Source organism: Amblyomma maculatum, chromosome 1 (genome assembly GCF_055883805.1).
Source record: "Amblyomma maculatum isolate TAMU_Amacu chromosome 1, ASM5588380v1, whole genome shotgun sequence".
Lineage (NCBI taxonomy): Eukaryota > Metazoa > Arthropoda > Arachnida > Ixodida > Ixodidae > Amblyomma > Amblyomma maculatum.
The window spans coordinates 466,698,531-466,713,277 of NC_139344.1; the positions used below are offsets into that span (position 1 = coordinate 466,698,531).

General features: G+C 48.6%; 1 protein-coding gene across 1 annotated transcript in view; it reads right to left on the minus strand.

Moving 5' to 3' along the window:
• LOC146209874 (sodium-coupled monocarboxylate transporter 1-like) overlaps window positions 1-13,994 on the minus strand; it is a 173,389-nt gene extending 159,395 nt beyond the window's left edge. Inside the window, exon 1 of the mRNA XM_084587465.1 lies at window positions 13,653-13,994. Within this exon, the coding sequence (XP_084443591.1) occupies window positions 13,653-13,994 (342 nt within the window). The remainder of the gene's footprint in view (window positions 1-13,652) is intronic.
• Between the last annotated feature and the right edge of the window lie 753 nt (window positions 13,995-14,747).

Sequence of the window (14,747 nt, forward strand, 5' to 3'; positions counted from 1 at the left end):
TCATCAATAAATAAGGGCGGGTAGTGCTGGTGTTCCAGAACCTCTCGCATGCTGTTGGAATTTCTTCTGATCGTGAGCAGATTCGTTTGAAACTTATCGCCTGAGAGCAAGGAATTGATGTTTTGCAGTGGCAGCTTTTAAAATGAAGGTATTGTTGTCTGTCAGTGGGTTTTCTGTAGACTTTGGTGATTAGTGCATCTTCTTCAAATTGAATTAATACGTCCAGGAAGGTAATTTGAGTGGAGGAGTAGGTAAGTGTGAATGAGAAGTTAGGATGTATGTTGTTAAATGAGGTAATGAATTAGATGAGTGCGTGCTCGTTTTCTGTGGATATGATAAATATGTATATCCTCTAAAAGCGTTTATAAAAACCTGATTTTTCTAGACGATATATTTATGATATGGACAGAAAACGAACGTGAACTCATCAAATTCAGTACCTCACACACACACACACACACACACACACACACACACACACACACACACACACACACACACACACACACACACACACACACACACACACACACACACACACACACACACACACACACACACACACACACACACACACACACACACACACACACACACACACACACACACACACACACACACACACACACACACACACACACACACATATATATATATATATATTTCTATATATACAGATAATTTAAAGGGAAACGAGGGGCTCTTTATGACAGAGTTAAAGGAGCTGACAGTCTCCGAGTCTTAGGAAAGCGTTGGCGACATTGTTTTTCTTTTCTTTATGATTTGCTGTTGGTATTTGACTAGAATTACTCTTATGGTGATTGTAGTTTTAGTGATTATTATTATTATGGTGATTATTATGATGATTATTAAGAATAATAAATGAAATGAGAAGCGGAAAGAAAAACAACACGCCGATCGTGGGAGTCGAACCCTCGACCTCCGAATATCGCTTCCAGTGCACTTCCAACTGAGCTCTGTCGGTGGCTGTCCGACCTTCCGCTTGCTAGGGTATTTATGTTTACTAAGCGAAACCTGTGAGCGTTCACCAGCGTCACTCTTGTCCCTAGCGGCGGATGCGGCACATCTTATACCCCGAGCATCACGTATCACGTGATCATTTGGGAGGGCGGCAGCTGTGCAAAAAGCCACTTACGCTACCTTTTCGTCCTACAGACTGCCAGAACCGAGACCCTCACAAGCTATTATGCAGATAATTGAAAGGGAAATGAGGGGCTCGCTATTACAGAGTTAAAGGAGCTGACAGTCTCCGAGTCTTAGGCAAACGTTGGGGATTTTCTTTTTTTTTCGTTAAAAGTATTTGACGAGAATTAGTCTTATGGGGATTGTCGGGATAAAGATTATTCAATGAAATGAAAAGCGGAAGGAAAAACAACACGCCGATGGTGGTAGTCGCACCAGTTAAACTCAAAGGTGCGAAGGCTTGGGGGAATGTTGGGCTTCCCCTGTACAGCAGGCGTTCTTGCTGTTTCTTCTGCTGCCTTCGCTCGTACCGAGTGGTGTTGGTGACCACCGCTGCGTCCGTGGCTCAGTGACACATTGCGGTGCGGAGATGACTTCTGTTCTCGGACTGTACACGTTTATTTACACTTTTTACAATTGGCGTATTTACACAAATGTCGTCGGATGCGACATCAAACGTGGAGGGCTAACTGTGACTGGTGAACGATCTGAGGTCAGAGGCTAGCAGAATCAGGCCTTGGCCTCCTGCTACACTTTAGGCCGGAGTCCCTTGAGACCTCCGTTAGCCTAGCCTCCCTCTCGAACAACCCGTCTGCTCCCCACTCTCGTCCGAGCCCAACTCTCTTCCAATCCCCACTGTCCAACACTCGCTTTCTTAGCGTTACCCAAAATTCCAGTTTAGTCCGTTGACCAATCGACGTACGCCACTATGTGGCCAATAACATGCAGTCCTTTAAAATGGGCTGGCCAATCATTGTGCCACATATACCCTCTCCTACGCATGTCAAATAAAACACACACAAAGCACGCACTAAGCGGCGAGTAGTTGCGCACACACACACATACATCTGCAACTTTTCCCTCTCCAAATTCCTCCAACGCAAGAGGCGCCAGACAGTCACAAAGACTAACGGCGTCGACGGTTACACTTCTGAAAATACATAAAAACACACACGCGCAAACCTCAGGCCCAAACATTCCGATCCCTGCTCTTGGTCGGTTGCGCGCGGGCGGTGGATTCACAGGGACACACAGGCGTCTTCCCGGGAAGACATGTCAACAGCGCGTTCTCCCCAGGCCTGTGTTACGCCGCATTTCGGGATTTATGGCCTCCGCGCCCTCTCCACTCGACCCGGGAGACACTGCAGTTAGCGCCGAACCCGCAAACCACTGCGCCTATGCTGTGCGCTCTAACTGCACTGCTCTGCCTCCCTCGCGGCACGGGACGGAGAGAGCCGGGGGCGTCGTCCGCTGCCATGTGTTCTGGGCTCACTTCCGAGAAGCGGTCGCCCGCGCGACCGTCATAAATCTGCCCGCGTCAAGCTGCCCCTTGACCTTGGCGGCCCCTTCGGAATCTCGCTTCTGTGCGAAGCCCGCAAACTTAACTCCTCCCCATCGAGAATGTTGCGCGTACACTTGCTGTACGCTCAACATAAAACTCCTCTAACGGGGGAAGGAAGGGGGGGGGGGCATTGTGGTGTGGCGTACACCAAACAAAGCAAAACAAACAAACGCAGCTATGCAAACAATAGTGAAACGCTCCGTACAGAGGCGCGCGCGCCCTGAACGACAATCTCCGTGTGCACGTTCGCAAACGGTAACTAAACCATACGCCATACAAGGCAACACAGCTTGGCATACATAACTTCAAATCAAGCAATAAACACTGCATAATCAAACGCAAAACAATACAAGGTAACACGTGTAAACCACATCATACACAGAACATAGGAGTGCCAGATACTGATACACACAGACAAACTAACAGTCCTTATTCAACGCTCAAGTACAGGCAGGACCCTGCCCTGTACGTTCCTTGGTCCACCATGGTAATTTCACCCACCAATATTAGGTGAATAGCACAATAACCGCAATCTTCCCCATGCTCAACAAGCCAACGGGGCTTGTTACAACTTCCAACACCCCGATGAGCGGCGACCTGAGCCGTCCACTCTAGATACCACTCTCTAGCCTAGACAGAGCATCGGCACACCGGTTAAGCGATCATTTGATGTGCGAAAACTCCAGATCATATTTTTGCAGCGCTAGAACCCAGCGAGTTAGGCGCGCACTGGATGGTGTGGACTGGGTCAGATAAGTCAGCGGATTATGGTCCGTGACCACTTTGATCTTAGCACCGAAAAGCCATGTGTCAAGGCGGCTCAGCGCGCACACAATTGCAAAGGCCTCACGCTCGATAGCAGACCACTTCGCCTGTTGCGGCGTTAGTTTTTTACTGAGGAAGGCGATAGGTTTCTCAGAACCATCCAGCTCCTGACTCAGACATGCACCTACCCCTTTTTCCGAGGCATCAGTAGTTAGCACGAACGCCTTACCTGGAATTGCCTTCAACGCAACCTTTACATTGTTAAAGGCTCTTTCAGCCTCTGAGCTCCATGGAAGATTGTTCGGCACGCATCGGTTCGTGAGATCGGTCAGAGGGCGTACAACTTCGGAGTAAGATGGTATGTACTCCCGGTAGTAGTTGAAGAGGCCCAAAGCGCTACGTAGTTCCCTTTTCGTTGAGGGACTCTTAAGCTCTGCTACAGCGCTCACTCTCTCTGGATCTGTGGAGTGTGTGCCAGATCCGACCACATGCCCAAGGTACCTGACTTTAGGCTGGGCTAGGCGGCATTTTTCCGGGTTAATCGTTAGTCCCACCGATGCTATCGTGGCAAGAACCGCTTCCAGGTGCTGCATATGTAGCTCCCAAGTCTCAGAGTAGACGGCTACATCATCTATGTAGGCGCACGAATAGTATCGGTGCTTTCTCAGGATCTCGTTCATGATCCTCTGAAACGTTGCCGCCGAGTTACGAAGTCCGTACGGCATCACTCTCCACGCGTAAAGACCACTGGTGGTCGCAAATGCGGTATGCTTCTGAGAGCCTGGTTCAATCGCGATTTGCCAGTAACCTCTCGTCATATCTAGAATGGATATGTATCGGGCCCTGGCTACCTCGTAAAGCAGCTCACTGGTTTTTCCCATCGGGAAGCTATCCGCCTCAGTGACAGCGTTCAAGCGACGGTAGTCAATGCACATTCTTACTGTGCCATCCTTTTTAGCAACACACACAACCGGATGCGCGAAGCTACTTTCTATGGGATATATGAGTCCCCATTCTTACAATTGCTCCACCTGCCGTTCTACCTCTCCTCTCAGTGCTATCGGCACACGATAGGGATACGCCTTGGTAGCTTTAGCCCCTTGAAGCAAGATGATTTTGTGCTCACCGACGTTACACCTTCCCGGCCTTTCAGAAAATGTACTGCCGTACCGTCTCAGCAGGTGATCTAGCTCCGTCAACTGTCGGTTTGACAAGTGCGTGCTTTCCTCTAGCAGTGTAGCCACTGTCCTCTCGTTTTCACTAAATTGCGGGGTTGTTTCAATCTCGCCAAACTCTTCGTCTGATTCAAAGACTATGCCTACGTTATTCACCCGAGCGTAGTACTTCCTGAGGCTGTTCGCGTGCACCCATTTTTCTACGTCTCCCGGGAGCTGTACGATATAGCTGTCTGGCCTCACCTGCTGTTTCACTTCGGCAGGTCCGATCCATTTGGGCTGCATTTTCGCAACCTGTCCTGTTTCTAGAATCAGTACCTGATCGCCCGCCTCAAATGATTTCGGCCTCGCCCTGAGGTTGTACCTATCAGTGTATAACTGTTGCATTTGCTCACCTCGCTGATCTGCGGCACGGGCTGCTTCAGCCATTCTCTCTCGGAGCTCGGTCAAATGCGCAGATGCGACTTTATTCAACCCTGTCGGGGGCTCCCACGCTCCGGTCCACGTCTTTTGTAGTATGCTAGGAGGCCCCTGTGCCACCCTACCGTACATAAGCTCGAAAGGGGGTACTCCTGTGATCTCGTGCGGCAGCTCACGGTACGCCCAAAGTAGGCAGGGTATATATCTATCCCAGTCCCTGGCATGGTCGTGAATCACGTGTCTCAGCATGGACTTGAACACTCCATTCCACCTCTCTACGAGCCCATTGCTCTGCGGGTGTTCCGGCGTAGAGAAGCGTACTTGTGCTCCCAATCGCTCTGCCAACTCTTTCGTTAGCCCTGCCGTGAAATCAGCCCCTTGATCACTGCACACCAGCTCTGGTACGCCGAAGCGCGCAAAAATGTCCAGCAACGCCTGACAGGTGGCTTTAGCAGTTAGTGCTCGCAGTGGAATTACCTCAGGCCACCTCGTGCAAAGGTCAATTAAACACAATGCATACCGATGTCCGCGTGCAGAAGCCGGCTCAATAGGCCCTATACAGTCAAGGTAGACAACCTGAAATGGCTGCTGCGGCCGTGTCAACGGGGTTATCGGAACTCGGTCCGTCACCTTCCTGTTAGCGAAAGTCTGACACGTGTGACACGACTGGCAATACTTTCTCACATCTGCAGACATTGTTGGCCAAAAGAAGGCACTGCGAATACGTTGCTTTGTCTTTTTCTCTGAAAAATGCCCGCCGCACGCTTTATCGTGTTCTAGTATCAACACTTTCCTTCGACGCATCTCGGGTAGGACCAGTTGTTTGCACTGCCTGCCATTCACGTCATCTTTGTGAAATAAGAGTCCTCCTTCAATCACCTTCAATGCGTTCCATCGCGTCCCTGTGCCCATGAGCTTTCTAATGACGCATCTTCTCTCTGCTCTTTCGCGAACGTGTCAGCGCATTGCTCGCCGTTCGGCACCGACGATTCAGGTGCAACTGCTCCGTCCTGAACACCCGTAGGGCCGCTTTCTATCGCCTCGTCTTCGGCTACCTCTCTAGGACGCACGCTCTCCTCAACCGCTTCACGGGCGGCTTCTTCTGCCTGCACAATGCGCACGGCTAGCTCAGTGGCTTGTCTCTGCACTTTCCTCAGCTCATCAAACGCATCTGGGGTCAGAAGCGCATCTATCCCTTCCGTTAAATGGTCCGTTACTGCGCACAGTGTCATAAGCTGAGGGGCTACGCCCTCGTCATCAGCGGACAGGCTCAGTGGGACATACATCAAATCAGCTGGAACTGTCTTATCAAATGCTCCTTTAAGGCGAACCTTGCCTGCACCCTGAATGTCTGCCTCAGCCGGGATGACATTCCTTCTCAGGATGGTAATGTCAGCACCTGAGTCCAAACAAGCCGTAAATGGGCGCCCCGCGCCAAAAAAAAAAAACCCAAGTTAATTTCGACGTAGAAACGGTGTCTGTCGGCGTTGCCGCGCACTCGTACACATCACATGCAGCTCTGGCAGTCAGCTTTTCCGGTGCGGAGCCCTTGGCGCGTTGCCCACCCATTATTGCTTTCGGCCTCGTTTGGTTTCACTGCCATTTGTAGTGACCCATCTCACCGCAGGTGAAGCACCTAGAAGACGGCTTCCGATCGATCCCATGGAACCTTCCTTTTCCTACGGGGTCCCGCCAACTGTGTGAATCAACCTTACTCGCTTCAGCAACCTTCCGAGAATTTGGGCGTTTGGAAGCTCTGCTTTCCTCGTATCCCTGTGCTAACTTGGCAACATCCTCAGGTTTTAGCCATTCCCCTGTCTCATGCTGTAAGACATACGTGCGCATGTCATCCTCCATTAGCTGTTTAACGCGATCTGCAATCAGTAGCGCCCGCAGATCTTCCAAGCTTGTTATGTCTCTGCTACGCAGGTAGTAATCAAGCAACCCTTCTAGTTTCGTGACAAACTGTCCCCATGTTTCGCCGCCTTTCCGACAAGCATAGAACCTACGCTTATATTCCTCAGGTGTGAGCTTTAACTCACCCAGAATATAATCACGCACTTCCTCGTAGGACTGCCTTCCGCTTACTGCCTTATTTGCTATCAGCATGCGGCTTTTCTCGTTTACGAATGGGACAATTATCGAGCCGCGTACCTCCTCGGGAATCTCGCAACTTTGAAGCATACTTTCCGCGCTTCGAAACCATGCGGGGGCCAACTCGTCTTTCTCTGGCATTGGCGCGAGAATAGCGCGTAAATCTTTTGCATATCGACCCAATCCAGATCCAGCTCCTCACCCGCCTTGATTCTTTAACCTCTCTAACTCCACCTGGAGTCTCAGAGCTTCAATCTCCAGCTCTTTTTCTCGCAGTCTGGCAGCTGCGTTGTTTCCTCCTGACGTTAAACCTCTGTCAAGATCCGCGGTTACCGACGCACTACTAGAACTTTGATCATGATCGCCAGTAATGGTACTGCTCAAGGTCTGCCCCCGCTCATCGGAAGCTGTTGCGCCGGAGCTCTGCCCCACGCCATCAGAGCTGTCCGTAGACTTTTGGCTCTCTGACCGAGTTACGACCATGGTGAACCCGGAGAAAACAGGACAAGGACCCACCTGTATACAGCTAGTGTCAGTCCGTCGCACTGGGTTGCATTGCGGTCACTGCTTTCGGTCCGTCGAACGCCTGGACACCATCAGCACATCAGGCTCAGCATCGGTCGTCGCCACTCGAAAAGTCAGCCTTGGTGCCCTTTCCGCTACGCCGGATCTGCGCAGCCTCGCTGGAGTCGCTCCCCGTAGCTGCCTCTCTAGGCCGGTAGCGTGTATTCACGGGGCACCTCAACTTCAAACTTCTTCTTGGTCAGCCTTGGCTCACCGATGTAGTGTGCCGCCCTCCGTGTACATCAGTCCGCGGCGTCGTCGATCTCTCGCCACTCCGCAGGAAGTCGCTGGGCCGATCCTGTCTCGACTGCGCCAGTTAAACTCAAAGGTGCGAAGGCTAGGGGGAATGTTGGGCTTCCCCTGTACAGCAGGCGTTCTTGCTGTTTCTTCTGCTGCCTTCGCTCGTACCGAGTGGTGTTGGTGACCACCGCTGCGTCCGTGGCTCAGTGACACATTGCGGTGCGGAGATGACTTCTCTTCTCGGACTGTACACGTTTATTTACACTTTTTACAATTGGCGTATTTACACAAATGTCGTCGGATGCGACATCAAACGTGGAGGGCTAACTGCGACTGGTGAACGATCTGAGGTCAGAGGCTAGCAGAATCAGGCCTTGGCCTCCTGCTACACTTTAGGCCGGAGTCCCTTGAGACCTCCGTCAGCCTAGCCTCCCTCTCGAACAACCAGTCTGCTCCCCACTCTCGTCCGAGCCCAACTCTCTTCCAAGCCCCACTGTCCAACACTCGCTTTCTTAGCGTTACCCAAAATTCCAGTTTAGTCCGTTGACCAATCGACGTACGCCACTATGTGGCCAATAACATGCAGTCCTTTAAAATGGGCTGGCCAATCATTGTGCCACATATACCCTCTCCTACGCATGTCAAATAAAACACACACAAAGCACGCACTAAGCGGCGAGTAGTTGCGCACACACAGACATACATCTGCAACTTTTCCCTCTCCAAATTCCTCCAACGCAAGAGGCGCCAAACAGTCGCAAAGACTAACGGCGTCGACGGTTACACTTCTGAAAATACATAAAAACACACACGCGCAAACCTCAGGCCCAAACATTCCGATCCCTGCTCTTGGTCGGTTGCGCGCGGGCGGTGGATTCACAGGGACACACAGGCGTCTTCCCGGAAAGACATGTCAACAGCGCGTTCTCCCCAGGCCTGTGTTACGCCGCGTTTCGGGATTTATGGCCTCCGCGCCCTCTCCACTCGACCCGGGAGACACTGCAGTTAGCGCCGAACCCGCAAACCACTGCGCTTATGCTGTGCGCTCTAACTGCACTGCTCTGCTTCCCTCGCGGCACGGGACGGAGAGAGCCGGTGGCGTCGCCCGCTGCCATGTGTTCTGGGCTCACTTCCGAGAAGCGGTCGCCCGCGCGACCGTCATAAATCTGCCCGCGTCAAGCTGCCCCTTGACCTTGGCGGCCCCTTCGGAATCTCGCTTCTGTGCGAAGCCCGCAAACTTAACTGCACCCACGACCTCCGAATATCGCGTCCAGTGCTCTTGCAACTCAGCTACGTCGGCGGCCGTCCGACGTCTGTCCCAACGTTTGCCTCTATAGGGTTGCTTTTTAGACCCGCTCCGCACGTATGCGGGAGAACGTTTTTCGTCCGCTTGCAGACGTGGTGCGGAAGGGGTGTTGTACGATCATTTTGCTGACTGCTGTTCAGCCGGATAGTTCCAGCGTCCCGATTGGCGCGATAGGGCATCGCCTTCTGTCCAATAGCACGCTCCATCAAATGATATTCAAAGCTGGCGCGCAACCAGTGCTGCGGGGTGCTACCGATTTCGACACCTCGGCGCAGTTCGCTTGCCTCAGGATCACCATGGCGTGCTTTTTTCTGCGATCATGGGCTCTCGTCAGCTGCCAAATGAGTAGGGCTTCACTACAGTTCTTGAGTACTTACATGGCCACCACCGTAAATTTGAATTGGCCTTTGCTCGCACGGTGCGTAGCAGTAGCCGCATCGTCTGTCCGCTTTTCTGACTTTTCTAGTATGCCGTCGCTAATTTATTTAGACGTTTCTACGCCGAATTTAAATTGAGCAGTGAAGAATGAACATGCATTCATAGTTCGACGACCGATCAGCACGATTGCTACTATTGACGAAGCCGTTTTGTTTTGTGGGCCCAAGTCAGCCCAATGAAGAGATAGATATAGTTAATAAAGTAGCACGCACCGGTCCGTATCGATGCCAATGTATATGTGTACAGTCAGGATAAAAGACGAGAATCTGCCATGGAGACCTTCACTAGGCGTTAAAATCATGGATGGGGAAAGAAACATTCAAAAAGGAATGATATGACGGTTCAAGTACGCAGATAAAAAAGGAAAAATATGTAGTGAAGCCTGCACCAACGCAACCCGGGAAAGATATAAAATATGAAATAGGGTCTAACGTTGAATAGACTAAAGTATGAACAAATGCAAGCTCTCTTTCGACTCCCATCCCATCCCCCTAAAGGAAAATTAAAATGAAAAATGGGTCAGATGCATGAAAATGAAATGGAGACTCAACGGCATATCCTGAAGAGAAAAACAGCTCACTCACAACTGACTGATTTAGGCATGAAACATGTTGCTATTGCTATGTGAAACTAGAGCCATGGTAATTATTGCCCAGGATGGCAGTAAAGGTATTTACTTTTGCTGCAGTTTTCCCCTGTTGTTACTACATGTTTGTTCCACAGGGCTCTCTTCGTGCTGCTGATTTATGAAAGCACTGATGTGTGCAATCAAACACATTCTTTTAAACCTAGGGTTCCAGAAATCACATCCTAGCATATTGTGTGATGTGCTTAAAACAGAAGGTGGCTGTGAAATTAAAATAACTAAAAAAGAGGGAGACCTTGGAGTGTGTTATATAGCAGGTGTCCTAGCTTTCAGCAATTCGATGTGCTCTAGCCCAGTGATTTATTCAAGCTGCGGGCTGTTGAGAGTTGCCTGGCGTAGTTTGTTTTCATTAATGAATCTTAGAGTAATTAAGACTGTATAGTTAGCATTTAAATTTTTGGCTTCAAGAACAGGCTTCTTTAGTGAGCGGATTGGAGCGGCTCCGCTCACTAAAGTGAGTCGGCTCACTGGGACACTTACATCTGCAGAGGTGAATGCGTCGCTCAGGAGAGGCCGGATGTCTAACACACACACACACACACACACACACACACACACACACACACACACACACACACACACACACACACACACACACACACACACACACACACACACACACACACACACACACACACACACACACACACACACACACACACACACACACACATATATATATATATATATATATATATATATATATATATATATATATATATATATATATGTGAAGGACAGAAGCCAACAGTCGGCGAGGCCAAGGAAAGCGTTGGGGATGGTACTTTATGTGTTTTTTTTTATGTTTACTTGGATAATCACAGAAATTAGTGATGTAATCTGTTTATGGGAAAGATAATTAGGCGCAAAGTAGAAGAAAAAACAACGTGCCGATGGTAGGAACCGAATATGGCGTCCGGTGCTCTTCCAACTGAGCTACATCGGCCGCTGTCCGCCCTGCTACTTGCTTGGGTATTTATGTTGTCTGTATACGAACCTTGAGAGTGTACACCAGCGCCACCCTCAACCATAGCGGTGGACATGGAACGTCCTTTGTTACCGCCAGCGTCACGTAGAACGTGATCAAGAGCGAGGGCGAAAGCTGTGCTAGAACCCTCTTACGCTACCTGTGGCTCCAAGACTGCCAGAACCGAGACCCCCGTAAGCTACAAGCAGATCAATTAAGGGAAAATGAGGGTGCTCGTTATAATACATGAAGGAAAGAAGCCAACAGTCGGCGAGGCCAAGAAAAGCGTTGGGGATGGTACTTTTTTTTAATGTTTACTTGGATAATCACAGAAATTAGTGATGTAATCTGTTTATGGGAAATATAATTAAACACAAAGTAGAAAACCCACGACCTCCGAATATCGCGTCCGGTACTCTTCCAACTGAGCTACATCGGCCGCGGTCCGATGTAGCTCATGTATTATAGATGTAGCTTCATGTATTATAGCGAGCACCCGCATTTCCCCTTAATTGATCTGCATATATATATATATATATATAAATATATTATGAAGGAAGAAGACTTTTATGTCTTTTTTTTAATGTTTACTTGGATTATTCAAGTAAACATTAAAAACAGACAAAAGTACCAACCCCAACGCTTTCCTTGGCCTCGCCGACTGTTGGCTTCTTTCCTTCATAGTATATATATATATATATATATATGTGTGTGTGTGTGTGTGTGTGTGTGTGCGTGTGTGTGTGTGTGTGTGTGTGTGTGTGTGTGTGTGTGTGTGTGTGTGTGTGTGTGTGTGTGTGTGTGTGTGTGTGTGTGTGTGTGTGTGTGTGTGTGTGTGTGTGTGTGTGTGTGTGTGTGTGTTCTGTTGTGAGCCGACTCACTTTAGTGAGCGGAGCCGCTCGCTCACTAAAGTGAGCCGTCTTTCCCATCTCTACTTACGCATCGATGTACAGACGCTGCCTTACCGCTATTACTATTTCTCTTTTAGTTTCGGTGCAAACTGCCGCATGTGTTCTTTTCCTTTGTACTAACGGCGGCTGCAGATTTGACTCAGGTTTCGCTGTCGTCGCTTATCTTTCGTTGGAAATGTTCTGTTTCCGTTGACGTCGTTAATTTATTGTGTTTTCGGAGTCAGGATGTTCCGACCTGTACTGAAGCTTTTCTCTCTCCTGCTTTCAGCTTTGCACATTATTTACTGTGTCCATTTTATCATCTGGTCATTGGCTTTGAGTTCAATTTTTTGTGCTTTGTTCTGAATTCTTCGTGCTTTTAGAGGACATTGCTTTTGGCTTACTCTAAAAATGACGTCTTGCTTAAGACATGTTGTTGCCGGCATCGTTGCTCATAATAAATTCTGTGCTCATGTTGCCAGGCGCTCCCCGACTGACACACAACAGTTCATTGTTGTTGGCTATAGACCATTGATAGGGTCTAGGCTAGGGAGTTTCCGAAGTTCCTCCTGTCTGAATAATCGTAAACTGTTTTCGCTGCAGCTTTCACATTGCTTGTGCGTTGTGCTCACGATTGTGTTGTGAACTATATGGCAACCCCCAGGGAGCCCAAATTGCAAATTTCTCTACATTGGTAGTTTCAGCGCCAGCTCTTACTATCTTTCGTGTTCATACACGTGTGCTAAGTGCTGCTTCCGTATTATATATGATAGCATAAATTATAGCGACATCTGTCCTTAAGAGCCTCGAAATGACAAGGCTGTCTTACAGGTCGTGAAACACAGATATCTATAACGCATTGCTAATAAGCATGTAATGCTGATAGGTCTATTTTAAGAAGAAAGGAAGGCTGGCTGAGGGAATGCTGTTTCTTATGTTCTTATGAGCACCTTTCTTCAAAGTAATTGCTATACGCCACTGGTAATATCACAATACTCGCCGTGAAGCCCAATTATACATATTTAGTTTATATACTGTTATGATTTCAATTGGTGACTTTTTCTTAGTCATGAAGTTTAACATGGCAATGAAAACTATCATGACTATAAGATATAATAACAAACAGAAGCATACCCAGCTCGAGACACAAGAATATTATAATCAACAAATAGCGCAATATCAGATTTTTTATATCCAACTTATGTTGGCCTCATACGAAAAAGCGCCCGAGTTTCCTGTGAATCAATTTATTTCGAAGTCGGGTAGTTTCCTAAGAGCACTTGTGGTTCCTGCAGAAAAGTGCATTATGCTTCACAGCTTCGCTGTTTTGAATAGCAAAATGGTGTCGCATATATGGCGATTTTCTAGGAACTTTGTCCTAAAATCCTCGGGCGGAAATCTTCCAAATTACGAAAGACGGCATGATGTGCTAAGCCTATTTAATAAATGCAGCATTAATTTGTAAACGACCTTTAGAATATAAGCACAGCTTTTTTTTTTCACTTATAATGTGGCCTGCAGGTTGCACCCTTTATCACGAGCACACTTTCTCGGATTGCAAGAGGCTTAACTATACTCACGATGTTGGTCCGCAGTACTTACTTCGAATATTGATGTTATCCCCAGACGGTACAGCACTGGCACGAATACATGGGTAGCCAAAGGCAGAAGCATGAAAGGCGTGAAGTATCCCCAGGCTAGGTGCCACCCGTAAGTGTAAAAATGAGCTGGAAAGCCCACAAGCCCCGTAGAGGAGAAGAGTGAAGCCACGGAGGATGCTGCCAGGGGAAGTGTTTTCAGCATCCGGCCAGCGAGAAACACTTCCTCTGCTGTGTCCCTGCTTGCGGCACTGATGTTCGCCTTCCGGAAGGAGAAGTACAAGCCCAGCGAGAGATTCGCAGCAACCAGAGTGGCAAACAAAACGTACTCCAAAACTCGAACCATTTCGGATGTTTTTCGGGTCTCTGAAGGTTCTCTTCTCTTTCTCTCTGTTCTAACTGAAATCATAAAATAAATAAAAAAAAAACGATTACAACACTCCCCCAGGTGAAATTGAAATACAACTTTTAAAGCAGTATTGCGATATATTGAGGCAAATATATTGAGACATCCTTCACTGTATGTGCAGTTAAAAAGGTACTGCGATCATTGGATCATCAAGTGGTACGAAGGGGCGTTAGAAAGTCGCTTTGTGCTGTTTTGCGGCTTCAAGTCAAAGGTGCCCAGGGAAAGCAGACTGGTCACTACGGGCGTTGTGCACTCTCTTGTTTTTCTCATCAGACAAAGATAACTTCTTAAGAGGAGATAAAGCAGAGCCATGGAGCCAGCGCCTTAGAACACTTGACTTTTCTTTCTCATCTTCGAAGGAATTCGGTTTAGCTGGTGAATGCCTCACAGCTCGTGAATCTCTTTCGCTCGGTCGCATCGGCGCCAATTGCGAAGCGGCTCAGCAGCAGAACAGGCACATAAGAGCTTCGCTGCAATAAAACAACGAAATTTGTCAGCCTGCGTTTTCTGGCTCATTGCCTCCTTCTATGCGTGTGCGAGTACAAAATGTTAGGAAAATGCACAAAGCGCAAGACGTCGTTAGGCCCCACAGTTCGCTGGAAATGCCATCTTACAGCGCGAAATCAATCGGGAAGCAAAGGACCAAAGGCACACTTTCTTCGGGTGCTTTATACCTTGCCTCAGATGGAT